We start from the raw sequence: 14081 nt of genomic DNA, 5'->3' as shown, positions 1-14081 counted from the left end.
CTCCTCAGCCATCTCAAGTTGTATACCTTCAAATCCCTTCCATCAAGTAAAACTTGGCCAGAAACTGGATCATAAAACCTCTCAATCAAAGATATAATAGTGCTCTTTCCTGACCCAGAAACTCCCACAATAGCAACCGTTTGCCCACCATTGACTTTGAGACTAAAATTGCTCAATACCAAAACTTCTGGACGAGTTGGGTAACAGAAATCAACATTTTTTAACTCAATTCTTCCATGTACATTGGGTGGCTTCAATGCTGAGCTATCATCAGGATCAATTTTAGGCACACGATCTATGATATCAAACACTGATATGAGAGACTTCCGTCGTTTAAGGATGTAAGGAGCCAATCCAAAAGGCTCTACAAGCGCAAATGTCGCAAATGAGAAAACCATATACTCCTTGAGTGCAGTAGATAGTTGCACATAACCATGTTTTACACATCTCCCAGTGTACCAAAGTAGAAGGGCATTACAAGCAAAAAGTAGGAACTGTGAAAAGCCAAATGCAAAACCGATTGCCATCCCATGAAGAAAGCTCTTCCTAAATATTTTCTTCAACTGCAGCCTATAAAGTTCCATTACCTTATTACCAGCACAAAATGCAACAACAGTGTAAATGTTTCTAACTGCATCTTCAAGAACCAAAGATGCCTTTCTATGCATTTCCTGTATGCCCCTTGAAAATCCAGCAAGCCACATCTTCTGCAATATCCAAAACAGGCTGTTCATTAGTTGTATGTTTTGAAAAAATTAAAGCAGATAAACTACCGTGCTATTATTCTTAGACAGCTTTATTAAATTTATAGGGTTTCGCTATCTTGTACCCTAAGAGCACATGTTAAGAACACCATAAAAAAATGTTTAACTAAAAGTTATTGAATATATAACACTTTTTTTTTTTACATTTCCAATACATCCTGTTGTACCTCTAACTTTTCCAGAGAAGGTCCATCAACTAGTAAAAACAAATTAATATTCACCAAGGTCAAAATAAAAAATCATTCAAGACTGACAATGAACCCAACCACACAAGTGTAAAATGTAAACTACCACTCAACCATGTAAAACATTGATGCTGCAATGAATAAATGCAACAAATTGGTTCAAATTGGATTGGATTTGAATACCTGACACAGTTCATACATTTATACCTATTATTACTATTAGCCACTCAAATATTATAAACCTAGTTTGTAAAGAATGAACCGAATGGAAAAAAAAATAAAGAAAGAAAGAAGGCCATCAGCACAATTTGAGACTAGAATCTATAGATCATGTTTCATTCATATTCTGAAATTTGTGATTAATTTTCTATAAATTATAAAATACCAAAATCACTGGATTTCGTTAGAGGAAAAATTTGCAAAGATACCATTGACATGATGGAAGTTCAAACCAACCATTGAGAGATATATTTGAAAAAAAGTGCAAGTGAATACCTGGGCAATTGCAGCAACACAGAGAATTGGAAGGGTTGCAAAAGCCACAAGTGCTAACCGCCAGTGCAGCAAGGCACCAATCAGAAGACCAACAATAATTGCAGCACTGTCCTGAATAAATATAGACAGCCTATTGCTAAAAGCAGCTCGTACAAAAGTAGCATCATTGGCCAATCGCATGGATAAATTGTCAGCACTGTTTTCCTCATCATCAAACCACCCAACTTCATTGCGAAGCATGGCTGCCATATAATAGAAACAGGTTAAGTACTGCTCATAATTCCAGATTTTTAAAACAGGAAAATAAGGCATAGAGGAGGATTAGTGCACCTGAGAACATCATTCTCCTAACCCTTTCTGTCATTTTCTCCCCCATGATACCAAAGTAGAAATGCTGTAAAAAGTTGGCAATTACTGTCACAATACCCATGCAGCCAATGGCCAAACACCACTTGTTTACCTCCCATCGTAAGTGATGTTCTTTATCAATATTATAGTAAGCTGTCACCACAAGGCCAATTACATAAGCAAGAAGAGGATTGAAAGAACCAAAGATAGCAGCACCTATGCTTCCTAACACAGCATAAAGCCACTCAGCGAAGCTAAGCTCAGCAAGCTTCCTAAGTGATGGTGGTTTTTGATGCCTTGTATCCTTCAATTTTCTCTTTTCAGCTGAAAGATCATCAGAGTAACTCTGCGTTCTACTAAAAGTCTGCGAATGAGAGCGTTCACTCTTGGGATCAGATGTTAAAAGGGGAGAAACAGGAGATTCTGGGTCAGAACCATTTGATTTTTGACGATGCAGAGACTGCACATCAAGCTTGGGTAACTCTGGAAGTCTCATCTCAAAACTATCCTGCCTTCTTATTGATGGCTCCTTATCTGCTCCATCAAGGGCCTGACCATTTTCCACCATCTTCTCAGGTGGTGGGCTCCGGGCCTTTGGAGATTCAAGCAAGTTAAAGGTTCCGTCTGGAGGGCGGGATACATTAGATACTCTTTGAAGAGAAGGTGACTTCAACATTTTAGGGGAGGATGGTTCCTTGAAGCTATGACTTGCTGAAGAATCCTTCTCAATTTGAAACGCTGCAGTCTCCTTGTAATTTCGAACAGGCATCCTGGATTAGTATTTTGGAAAAAATAGTGAGCATGATACATACCTGCTGGGAAATTTTGCACAACATTCAAAATATAAAATATTAAATATTGCAGTTCAGCAGTAGTTGAATGCACTAAAGATGAAAAATGATTAGGAGTCCTAACTTATCTTCCTAATTTCTAAATAAAGAAAGTTTTGAATTTTTATCTTTTTTTACCTTTTCAAGAAATAACATTTATATTTGAATTCTTATTCATTTAAGTATTAGGAGGATGAATTAGGACTCTCAATCATTACTCTTATCACTATTGTTAGTTTGCTATCGTAGTAAAATCATTTTCTTAACTAACTCCAGTCATTACCATCGCGTATTAAATTTTGGAAAACAAATAAAAGGGCAGTCTAGTGCAAAGCATCCCACATTACGCAGGGTCTGGAAAATATATAAATAAATAATGCATGTCAAAGGAAGGAGGATGATTTGTTCTAGTATTGGACCTCTTGGGAAGTTTTGCTGCCTCTTCACATCGAAGAAGCTCTGCATATAAGCCATCCAAGGACAATAATTCATCATGAGTACCCATTTCAACAAGTTGACCTTCCTCCATAACAGCGATATAATCAGCATTCCTTATGAGACTAAGCCGTCGAGCAATTATTATTGTTGAGCGTCCCAACATAAGTAGGTCCAAAGCCCCCTGAACAGCCCTCTCAGCCTCAAAATCAAGACCACCAGTAACCTCATCAAGTAGAAGAATTGATGGATTTAAAAGCACAGCTCTAGCAATAGAAAGTTTTATTTTTTGCTCTTCAGTCAAAGCCAGACCAGCCCTGCCAACCTGAGACAGGTACCCAGGTTTTGGAAATACCACTTGGTCACAAACAAGGAACAAACTGAAAATAAAACACAACAGCCATAGGCATAATCATGTCAATCAAGCCTCACCTGTGTGTAATAACCTTTCTCCAATGAGCTGATAAATGTATGTGCATGAGCTATTTTAGCAGCCTCTTCAATTTGATCCATGGTGGCATCCCTCCCATAAGCAATATTATCTCTTATACTCAAACTAAGCAAAGCAGGCTCCTGGGTGACTAGTCCTATTTGGCTCCTAAGCCATTCAAGTTTCAAGTTCTTGATGTTTTCTCCATCTAGAAGAACTTCCCCTGAACCATGGATCAGTAATTATGATGTCAACTTAAATCTGCAAATGACTAATATATGCTTTTAATGAATAGCAAAAATGCAATTATACAATATCAGAGGTAAAATGATTACCTAATGTAGGATCATAGAAACGCTCCATTAGTGGAATAATACTACTTTTCCCAGAGCCATTTCTGCCAACAAGAGCCACAGCTTTCTTAGCAGGTACACTAAGATAAAATCCACTCAAGATAGGGATTTCAGGACGAGACAGATAGCTGAAATAAACATTCCGAAACTCTATATTTCCTTGCACAGAATCAGGAGTAATGCCGTCATGATCATCAGATGAGGATGACCGGCTTATCATCTCAAATAATCTATAAGCAGCAATTCTCCCCTGATCAAAAGAGTAGAAGTTTGTTGCTGCTTGATTCAATCCCCTTGAGAAAGAAACAAAAGTAAAAAGTTATATGTAAAATGATTAGGATATAAATATAACGAAAATATAAAGTAGGGAATGATACTCACAAGCCACTTAGAATTACAGCAAACAGGGCTGTTATAATTTCACCACCATGTGCTTTTTCATGTATAACCAAGAACCTTCCAACCCAGAGTTGCAATGCACAAGAACATATTGCAAGCCCATATGTAAATCCAAGACCAAGCCCTTGAACAAGACTTATTAATATACCATATCTAAGAGTAGCTTGCAGTGATGTTGCATAGGAATACTTGGCCAATGTTTCATTTGTGAATGCATACAATGTCCTTACATACGAAACTGCCTGCATCACATGAAATTATCCACACTGAGAACACTAAAAGATAAATTCACCCTTCTTTACTCTTCAAAATGAAAACAATAAAAATAAAGTAAGGACAAAAACTGAAGCATATCTGATTTTAAAAACAAAACCATTCATATCCATTTCCTTTCAAACTATAGAAGTGAAGTGAACTTCAAACTCCTCCATGTACAATCAACATATGGATTCCATGGAGACAACTATTTTACTTTTTTGGATAACACTGATATTTGTTAACAGATTCCAACTTCATTACAAAAACATCCCCCAAAAGGAGGAAAACATTTTATTCAATATAAAGGCAGAGTTAGATACAAAAACTAACCTGTTCGGCAATGCTAGCCGCTTCAGCATATGCATCTTGAATATTCTCTGCAAGTCGGTGGAGGAATATATTTGATATTCCTCCAGCAGCAACAATAAACGGACCTGTTGCTAACGTTATCAGAGCAATCTGCCAACAATTTATGAGTCCAATGACAAGACCACTGAAGAACGTAGCCATATTGTGAATATAATTTCCAACCTGTATCATCACCACACACAAATAAAAGTATTAAAGAAGACTTATAGAGAATTCTCAGCAAATTAGTTAAATGAATATGTGCATAATCAAGGAAGACATACTTTTTCACTAAGGGCAGACTGAATAAGCAGCACATCACTCAAAACTTGACTTACAATGTCTCCATTATTTCCATAAGTATCAAAAAAGCTCATATCTTGATTTAGTAACACTTGAACATATTTTGACCTTATGACAGCAGTCTGCCGTTCTCCAGTCAAAATCCAGCAAGAAACCTCTATAACCCAAAACACAGTTTTTTAAAAAAGGAGAGAGGAAAAAAACATTAGTATACTATACAGAAAACTAGAAGGCTGTCTAATGAAACACATTTCTCATATTAAGTTCGATAAACATTTAACTTTTACCAATCCAACCAGCTGCAAAAACTCCCGCGGCAATATAAACAATGGTTAAAGCAAGCTGCATGGGAAACAAAAGAGATAAGTTAGCAGAAGTTCACTGTTGACATCTTCCAAATTCTATACCCCAAGCTCACACAAAACTGAACATAGTTCCTTCTTTGAAATTTCCTCTTTTCAAATAAAGACAACAAGAGCACATGATTCAGGAAGCTCTATCAAGGAACAAAACTTCTAGTTAAATGTTTTGTCCAACACTGTTCTATTCTTAAGCCGACTCTAACCAGCAAAACAAGACAAGGCTGTTGTTACTTGGGGTTCAACACGTTATTTAGCTGAAATTGGGTCCTACTCCCATTTTGATATCTTTTCTAGAATAGCACGATGTTCAAATCTTCAAAGGATTTGGAATTCATATCTTACCCATGGAGGGTTAAGAGGTATGGGAGGCAGGATGCCCTATTTAGAATAATGTAACAATATAAAGGGATTGTCATTTTTATGAATTATGGCATCTAATTGCACACTTCCAAGTTATGTACCCATGTATGCTATCAAACCCTAGATATGAAGTGTGATGCCAAGACCTCTCCAATAAACCATCCTGCCTTTCGTTATTTTTTAAACTTATCCATATCACCTGAAATTGAACTTCCTTATCAATTCACCCAGCAAACCCAAATCCGTTAAATCCAAACCATGTTTCCATCCTTATATTCATGAGTTTAGCAAAGTTGATGCACTGTAATTAAATGGTCAGGAAGGTGATATAGAGGGGAGGGCACTTTCAAAGCTCATCCCTTATGTCAGACATTTCACGTGGCAAGCTCCAAAACTCAACCAACTAATGTCAGCTTGTTCCTGTATCAACTCATTGAGTTTAACTTGAACCAGCAGTAGGTGTGAAACTACATATAACACACATACACAAAGACTCAATAATCTGAGGACACTATTTGTGAATTACTATAAAAGGATAGGCAAAAATATCTCAAAATACTAAACAATCTAACCTTATAATGTACAGTTGCATACAGCCTACACACAGTGAAGAACCTCAATAAAAAATAAACTGTGCAATTACCCAATGCTACTTTGCACCAATTCAATGCTACAAGTGTAAATATGAAAATAAGGAGTTTGTGTAGTAGCAGCACCACCAACAAAAAAAGAAAGAGAAGCGAGAATGAGCAAGGCCACGGCAAACTCAGCATAACCGGATTATTTCCTTGAGCACTTGACTGTCCAATTAATTCCACCAACAATCAGAATCAATGGTCCAATGTTCTAGAGAATCTGGCAAGCAGAAGTTTTCAAGACACCCAGTTTCTTGCCAACATGAAAACAGAAAATATTAATAGTGTACATCAGGTTGCACAGCCCCTAGCTAGCCCCCTACCTAATGTTGCTGCAGCATCAGCAGCAAGAACAACAACCACCACCAAATTGAAGACACAGTTTAATGTATACATAGCCTACTGCTTCAGTATAACTTCCTCAATCAACTTTAACCAAATTATCAGAAGTGAAAACCTACATGCCAAGTCCAGCTAACAACAAAGCCATTCCACAATTTCAACGAATAAATATTAATTCAAGCTTCAAACACATGTTCACGTTCAACCTCAATTAAAAGCATTATCCGAAAAACCAAATTGAGAGAGGGAGAGAGAGAGAAATAGGGTTTTGCAGATAGAAAAGACGATCTAACCTCATTGAACCTGTGAAACAGCTCGTGCTTAGGTTCCACCAGCACATGTATGATCTTCGCGAAATAGTGCAGGTAAACGACGAGGGCGGCGCCGTGAGCTGCGGCGGCGACCGAACCAGCAGCCATGAGGAACCAGTCGAACCGGTCAGCGCAGGCGAAGAGCCTCGAGAAAGGAACCGCCGCCGGCGGAGGCTCGACCTCCTCCGGCTCCTCAATCTCCTCATCGACCTCCACCTGCTGCTGCGACGCGGAGGTCTCGGCGCCAGGGTCAAGGTACGGCGACGGAGACTCCGGCGGCTCCGAAACCTCCGAAACTGGCGTCAGAGGTTGCACGTGCGGCGGGGACCAACCGAACAATCCTCTCGAAACCATCATCCGCCTCTCTCCGAAACACAAAAACTCTCAGATCCACGCAAAGGAAATGGGAAAATCCAAAAAATAAAAATCCTGCAAACTTATTTCAGTTTATGTATTCTCTTTTTCGTTCTTCTCTTCCGGCGAACGACGTCGTCCTGGCTTTTTGCCGGCACCGCCGTCGCCGTATTCTTATCGGCCTCCTCAGGTGGCGGTGCGCGGAGGAAATGCTCCGTCGATAACGGTTTTTGGGAGAAATATGATAACACGCGAAATTTGTGAACTCTCTCTTTCTCTCTCTCCTCGTTCTTCTTCTTCTTCTTCTTCTTCTTCTTTTGGGGATTTTTTCCCTTTTCTTCTTTTAGGTTTAACGGTCAAACGCCGGCGTCGATACGCTTAATGAAACGTTTTCTTTTTCATCTTTGCCACCTATTTTTATTAATATTTGTTTTTATAATAATTATTAATTAATTAATTTGTTTTGTTTCATGAGCTTTTCTGTTTTTTCCTTTTTATTTTACTTTTTTTGCTTTTTTTGACACATAGATACAGTCATGCAGTGAGTGTGCGTTGTGACGGCGATGTTATGTATGCGGAGCTGGAAAAATTGGACGAGGGACATTTTGGTAAAATTGTAGTCAATGCTGGTGGTTAAGTTGGTGTTGAAATTACGAATGGACCCCTCGCCAATCGTTGGAATGAAATGAATTTAATGGGACTTTCGTTTAATTACAAAAGTTTCTCTTAAAGTCTTTTATTTTATTTTTTGGATTTAGTTAATTTTAGTAGAAATTTTTAAATTTTATTTTAATAAATAAAAAATGAATTTAATTAATTTTTTTTCTTATCATTAATATTTAAATACTATTATTAAAGTCTAATAAAGTATTTTAATGAAATTTTTTCAGCATGAACTATTTCATCTCAAAACTTGACTACTTTAGTGATTGTTATGTTTTTCAACAACATGAACACACTTTACCTAGTACTTTGTTTTGTACTAAATGTCTAAATTACATATTACATATTCCCAAAGGAAAAAAGAGAAGTAAATATGGCTACGTTTGTTTCTCAGAACATGACAGAACAAGACATTGAGAAGAAGACATAAGAGACAAAGACACAAAATTTTATGTTCTTGTATTTTGTTTGGTGATAAACTAGAACAAATTATAAAAATTTAATTTATTCTCAGTTTTTTTTATTCAAAAAATTTGAGATGAAAAATATAATAATAAAAAAATATAATTATGAAAAGTTAACAAGAATAATGAAAGAAAAAATGAAAAATAAGTTATATCTTTGTTAGTGTCTCCGTGTCCTTCCTGTCAAGATGGACACAAAATACACTAATTCAGTGTCTTTTGACACATTATTTCTGTCTATGTCTCTTCTGCCAAACACAATTTTGTGTTGTTGAGTCCCTATCTCAATGTCCTGGCTCTGTAAACAAACACAGCCTAGCCTAAGATATGGAACATCCACATGGACACTAACACACTATAGCATAAAAGGATAAGTCCAAGTCACAAGGGTTCTCCTCCACCACAAAGATAGAATGCATTAAGAATCAAACAACACTAGTTTCACTTTCTCTTTGCATTTTCCAAAGCCATAATAACAATGGCTTCCCTCCAGAATTCTCCTACACTTCACCAAACCCTCTTCCATAATTCTTTCCCTCAGGTACACCATCCTCTCTCTTTCTCTCTTTCATATGTTTTAGCTTTGTAGTTTGATTCAATCTCTTTTAATTTGTGCTTGTTACAGAAGCATGGTGCTTCTCGTTCCTCTAGAAGAGAGAGCATTTCTTTCATTGTCAAAGCTGCACAAGTTCCATCACAATCTAATTCAACAGGGTCACTTTCCCAAGGTCAATTTTTGTCTCCCTTTCACAGCTATCATTATTTCATAAAATGTTGTATAGTGTATAGTGTGTAGTGTTTAGTGTATAGTATACATTTTATTGTGACTTGAACTTTAGAATTAATCTGTTTGTTTTTCATCATTGGCACTATCTTGCTGTCTTTTTTTTTTTTAACTTCTAAAAGGGTATGCAAGGAGCTCAATGAACTTGTGTCTGCCAACAATTTCTCCTTTTATGATTTTCTAATCAATGAAAACACTAGATTAAGGTGTAGTTTAGAAAGGTGATGTCGATTTTTCGTACAAACCAAATGCCTAATAACAATGTCAATATGGACTGTAGTGAGAAGTAGGATTTTGTTTATTTTTCTTCAAGAAAACTTAGCATAGCATGATAGGGAACTTAGGTAGAAGATTTTATGAATTCTGAATTGGTATAATCTTTGTCTAATCTCTTGTGACGGTTTGGCAGATAGACCTGGAAGGCGTCAAGTAATCGCCATTGGTTCTACAACCCCTTTGGTTTTTTTGTTCAACCAACATTCATACTCCTGTAAGATTGCATTTTAAGCAGTTGAGTTTTCCATATGTTGGAAGTAATTGCATTTTCTTCACCTCTTAACTTACCTAAATGCCGATGCCTGATATATCGTGGATTTACGCTTGATATTGCTCAGTTGCTGCAGAAAATAAGAAAGGGTATCTGCCGGTATTGGATAAGAAAGACGGATACCAATTTCTCTACCCTTTTGGATGGCAGGAAGTAGTGATTGAAGGTCAAGATAAGGTGTTCAAAGATGTCATCGAACCCCTTGAAAGTGTTAGTGTAAATATGATCCCAACCGGCAAACAGGATATTCGAGAATTCGGGTCCCCTCAACAGGTTTGCCTTGTATCAGTGCAAGTTGCATTGTGTTTATAGAACTATAATGAAATACACAACCAACCGACAAACAGTTACCAAATTTAGAAACAATCGGAAGAAACTGTTTAGGCCTTCTCTTATTTTGATATCTTGAACCGAACGAAAGGAGTTATTCCTTTTAGTTTGTTTTGTAGGTTGGTGAAACTCTAATCAAGAAGGTTTTGGCTCCTCCAACCCAGAAAACAAAGATAATTGAGGCAACAGAGGTTTGTTGTTCAGCTATGAATTCTCTTCCTTTGTTATGTTCTGCTAGTTTCATTTCATTTTGAATATCAAACTTTACTGAGGATATATAGTTATTTGAAGTAGTAAAATATTATCAGTTCCTTTACTGCCATTGGAAATTTTGGATTCCATTCAATCCCATCAGTCAGTAAATTTTTTATGCAAGTTGAAGCCAGTATATTTGTCACATGATTCTTATGGAATTTGTCCATGAATGATATGAGATCTTGCTAAATGAAAATTTTCTAACACACTTTTATGTTGTCATCATATTTCTTTGTCATAAGACTCATTCATTCATTTCTTTCTAACTTTTGGGGTTTGAGCTCTTATATATATTTATACAACAACTACAAAACACTGATCATAGCATGCACCATCTTTTGATGTTACAGCAAGATATTGATGGAAAAGCATATTATCGATTCGAGTTCATAGCGCAAGCTCCGAACTATACTCGGCATGCTCTTAGCACAGTTTCCATTGGCAATGGTATGGTTGGATCCTTACTTTTGAATGTGCCAAAAAGTGTGAGTGACCATAAAATAGAGGAAACACTATTGAGTGGTGAAGAACAATTAGATTCATTATTAACTATAACATCATATGATTTTGTTCCTTGTGCTATTGAGTTAAATTCTTTTGAACACACTCTTGAGTTGTTAAACATTGCAGGTAAATTTTACACATTGACCACAGGAGCAAATGAGAGAAGATGGGGGAAGATGAAGGACAGACTGCAGACAGTTATAGATTCCTTCAAGATTTTCAATGTTTGATAATATCACCATTTATAACCATTTTGTATTAGAGATAAAGAACTCTTCTATAAGCGAGAATGTTCATTTTGGAGAGTTCAGTGTCGATTTTGCTTATTACAAATAGTGTATGCTGAATTGAGCAATGCATTGTACAAAAAGAACAAAATATAACTATTATTTGTTCCCCAAAAGGATAAACAAAAAAAAAATCGAATTTCAGATAAATTGGTGCTTTGCATTTTATTCATTTCTATTGTTATAACTGATAATAATTTCATGGAATATTTTACATCAGAACCACACATTCCCTATTTGGCTTGTCCTAATTATAACTTTCTGAAATTGTGATACAAATACGTGGCTAATATAACGGTTTCAGTTAGGCATAATCAAAATAACTTTTTCATCCAATATTATTGGACCAATAAAACCTGTTACTAAATCTAAATCTACCATACAAGGCAAAGCACCTTATGCTGCAAATTAAACACTAAGAGTGAAAATCAAAAAGTCGATCAAGAACAGATTGCCATGGTATAAAATTGAGTTCATAAAACAACTCCCAAAATTGAATAGACAATTCTTTAGTTGATACATATGGATAACAAAGTCCTAGCAAAAGGGGCATGTATAACAAGAACAACTATCTAAGCAACCATTGATGGACTTTTCTCAAATAAAGCAGCACAACTTAGATTATGCCAATTTTGTTGGCTACATCCAAAGCGTCGTAATCCGGAGTCAACCTCACATAGGCTTTCTTCGTTCCGTCCGGCCTGCATACAAGGAAATGAAAAGTTTGTTAAAACATTATAACACACCCAAATATTATAATCCACACAACGAAGCAGTCTGCATTCGATTAACATAAGAAACACAATCTTGTAACATTGACATATAAATGATTAATATTAGTATTGTATTAATTCTAAGGATGCTCGAAAACAGCAACTAGCAAAGTTTACATGTAGCAGAATTGAAATGCTTTGTCTTGCCCGTTACCTGATCAAAGTATTAACTTTCTTGGCCTGAATATCATACATTTTCTTGACGGCATCTTTAATCTTCTTTTTGTCAGCACGGAGGTCAACAATGAAAACCAGTGTGTTGTTATCCTCAATCTTCTTCATTGCAGACTCTGTGGTAAGAGGAAACTTAAGAATCTGATAATGGTCCAACTTGTTTCTTGGTGGTGCACTGATGCGAGGATACTTAGGGTTCCTGTCCTTCTTGAGTGTCTTTGGTCGGTGAAATGTGACTTTGGTCCTGATCTTATTAGCTTTCTTTTTAAAGACTTTGCCACCTGATTTAACAGCCTTGGCTGCCTTCAAAGCCTGAGCTTTGGGATCAGCCTTTTTGGTATTATCAGCTACACAAGAACAACAATCTTGTTAGATTCACTATTTTAAAATGATTTCCAATATTTGCTCCTATACCGCTAAATCGACGTTTATAAAAATAATGCACTAAACTACTGTATTGTCAAGCTTATATAACACATTGGGGAATCTGTCAAGATGAGTGCTGAACATAGTGCAAATCACAGTATACACAAAACTAAGAAATTGTTTGCCAATGTCTCAGCAAATACTCCAGAAACAAGTCTAAAGAGAAAAGTATAAGAAATTATAAAATGGTTATCATTAGTTCAGGTACAAACCAAGGAAATGAGCACATCCATGTCCTGTAAATTAGGTTCACTTATTCATATTCTAAGTTACTTATCAGTGTTATGTACAATTCAAAACTCAGAGCCCTATTGACCAAATACCAAACAAAAAAATAAAATAAAATAAAAAATGGATAACAATCAACCAATTAACATTAGCACAAACACACAAAGGCACATTAAAAGGAAGATAAAGTATGTACATGAAAATTTGGACAATAAAACCAATAAAAAATGTTTAAATTTGAAATTACCCTTAGCGGGAGCCATTGCAAACGCTCAGCTACCCTTCTAACAAGCTCCTGCACATGCATATATCGATAAATTGAATAAACCCGTTAAAGCATAAAATAAGGTTAAAAAAGAGGGAAAATACAGAAATCAATGAGAACTTCAAATATTCAAATTCAACAATGGCTCCTCTGATTCAGTAATAAAATTTATGGGTGACTATAACAAATCGTATAGGTAAGTGCATGTGAATCTGAATCAGTTGAAAGTAAGAAAGCTTACAGTTGGAAGAGCTGGTGCAGCTGCTGAAGATTAGGGTTTTGGATTTGTGAACATTACGTGGATACGAGATTTATACAGAACACGAAATTACGGGAATAACCTTGTCATCGCAGTGACCCGAAACATGAGTTTTGGGCCCCTGTTCGAATCTGTTGTTGAGAGCGGCTATGGCCCATGAGCCCCAACAAAGCCCTTTTAAAACTATCTCAACTACCCTTACCAAAAAAACCCACAAACCAATTTGGGTTCGACAGTAGTCAGCTCACTTGTCCAGTGTCAGGAGTCTCTTACGGGTTGAAGAATATCGTAAGTATAAAAAAAAAAACCCACAAGAATGAAAGACCGTATTTTTCCGTTATCGAGTGTGCGAGTCAATACATACAAGGACACTAAGTCATATACAAAATGAGATATAAACAAGATATTGTGTTTTGAAATACTGGAGGAAAATATATTTTTTTATTTTTTTATTATTTTTATTATTAAATTTTTATAATTATATTTTTTATTTTAAATTTTGTATCAAAAATAAAGATAAATTAAATTTTTTAATATTTATTTTATTTTTATATTTAATTTATCACTGAATAAAATATAAAAATATTAATTTTTATATTTTTATCATTTG

The 14081-nt window shown here is 36.0% G+C and overlaps 3 protein-coding genes across 3 annotated transcripts in view; 1 reads left to right on the top strand and 2 right to left on the bottom strand.

Moving 5' to 3' along the window:
* Positions 1-7916, bottom strand: part of LOC107635640 (ABC transporter B family member 6) — a gene marked incomplete in the record, with an annotated part of 9288 nt that extends 1372 nt beyond the window's left edge. The window contains 11 exon segments of the mRNA XM_016339164.2: positions 1-707; positions 1445-1686; positions 1775-2562; positions 3042-3382; positions 3490-3710; positions 3823-4133; positions 4222-4481; positions 4828-5028; positions 5130-5305; positions 5436-5490; positions 7141-7916. Of these exon segments, the coding sequence (XP_016194650.1) occupies positions 1-707; positions 1445-1686; positions 1775-2562; positions 3042-3382; positions 3490-3710; positions 3823-4133; positions 4222-4481; positions 4828-5028; positions 5130-5305; positions 5436-5490; positions 7141-7515 (3677 nt within the window).
* Positions 9016-11496, top strand: LOC107635638 (psbP-like protein 1, chloroplastic). The gene is made up of 7 exons (XM_016339161.2): positions 9016-9180; positions 9265-9367; positions 9833-9913; positions 10038-10243; positions 10420-10491; positions 10906-11002; positions 11186-11496. The coding sequence occupies exons 1-7, from the start codon at positions 9118-9120 to the stop codon at positions 11287-11289; spliced, it is 726 nt and encodes a 241-aa protein (XP_016194647.1). The 5' UTR covers positions 9016-9117; the 3' UTR covers positions 11290-11496.
* On the bottom strand, positions 11769-13555 carry LOC107635639 (60S ribosomal protein L23a). The gene is made up of 4 exons (XM_016339163.2): positions 13454-13555; positions 13195-13242; positions 12274-12640; positions 11769-12047 (listed from the first exon to the last, which is right to left on the bottom strand). The coding sequence occupies exons 2-4, from the start codon at positions 13208-13210 to the stop codon at positions 11963-11965; spliced, it is 468 nt and encodes a 155-aa protein (XP_016194649.1). The 5' UTR covers positions 13211-13242; positions 13454-13555; the 3' UTR covers positions 11769-11962.

The sequence above is a fragment of the Arachis ipaensis genome, chromosome B04 (assembly GCF_000816755.2).
Source record: "Arachis ipaensis cultivar K30076 chromosome B04, Araip1.1, whole genome shotgun sequence".
In the NCBI taxonomy this organism is placed as follows: Eukaryota; Viridiplantae; Streptophyta; class Magnoliopsida; order Fabales; family Fabaceae; genus Arachis; species Arachis ipaensis.
The sequence above is the reverse complement of the archived record's forward strand: the minus strand, read 5'-3'. Positions and strand labels throughout refer to the sequence as shown.

Coding starts and splice junctions, on each gene's coding strand:
- LOC107635638 (XM_016339161.2), top strand. CDS start 9,118: ATGGCTTCCCTCCAGAATTCTCCTACACTTCACCAAACCCTCTTCCAT. Junction 9,181..9,264: donor TCCATAATTCTTTCCCTCAG/GTACACCATCCT, acceptor TGCTTGTTACAG/AAGCATGGTGCTTCTCGTTC. Junction 9,368..9,832: donor AACAGGGTCACTTTCCCAAG/GTCAATTTTTGT, acceptor ACGGTTTGGCAG/ATAGACCTGGAAGGCGTCAA.
- LOC107635639 (XM_016339163.2), bottom strand. Junction 12,048..12,273: donor AAAGTTAATACTTTGATCAG/GTAACGGGCAAG, acceptor CCTTGTATGCAG/GCCGGACGGAACGAAGAAAG.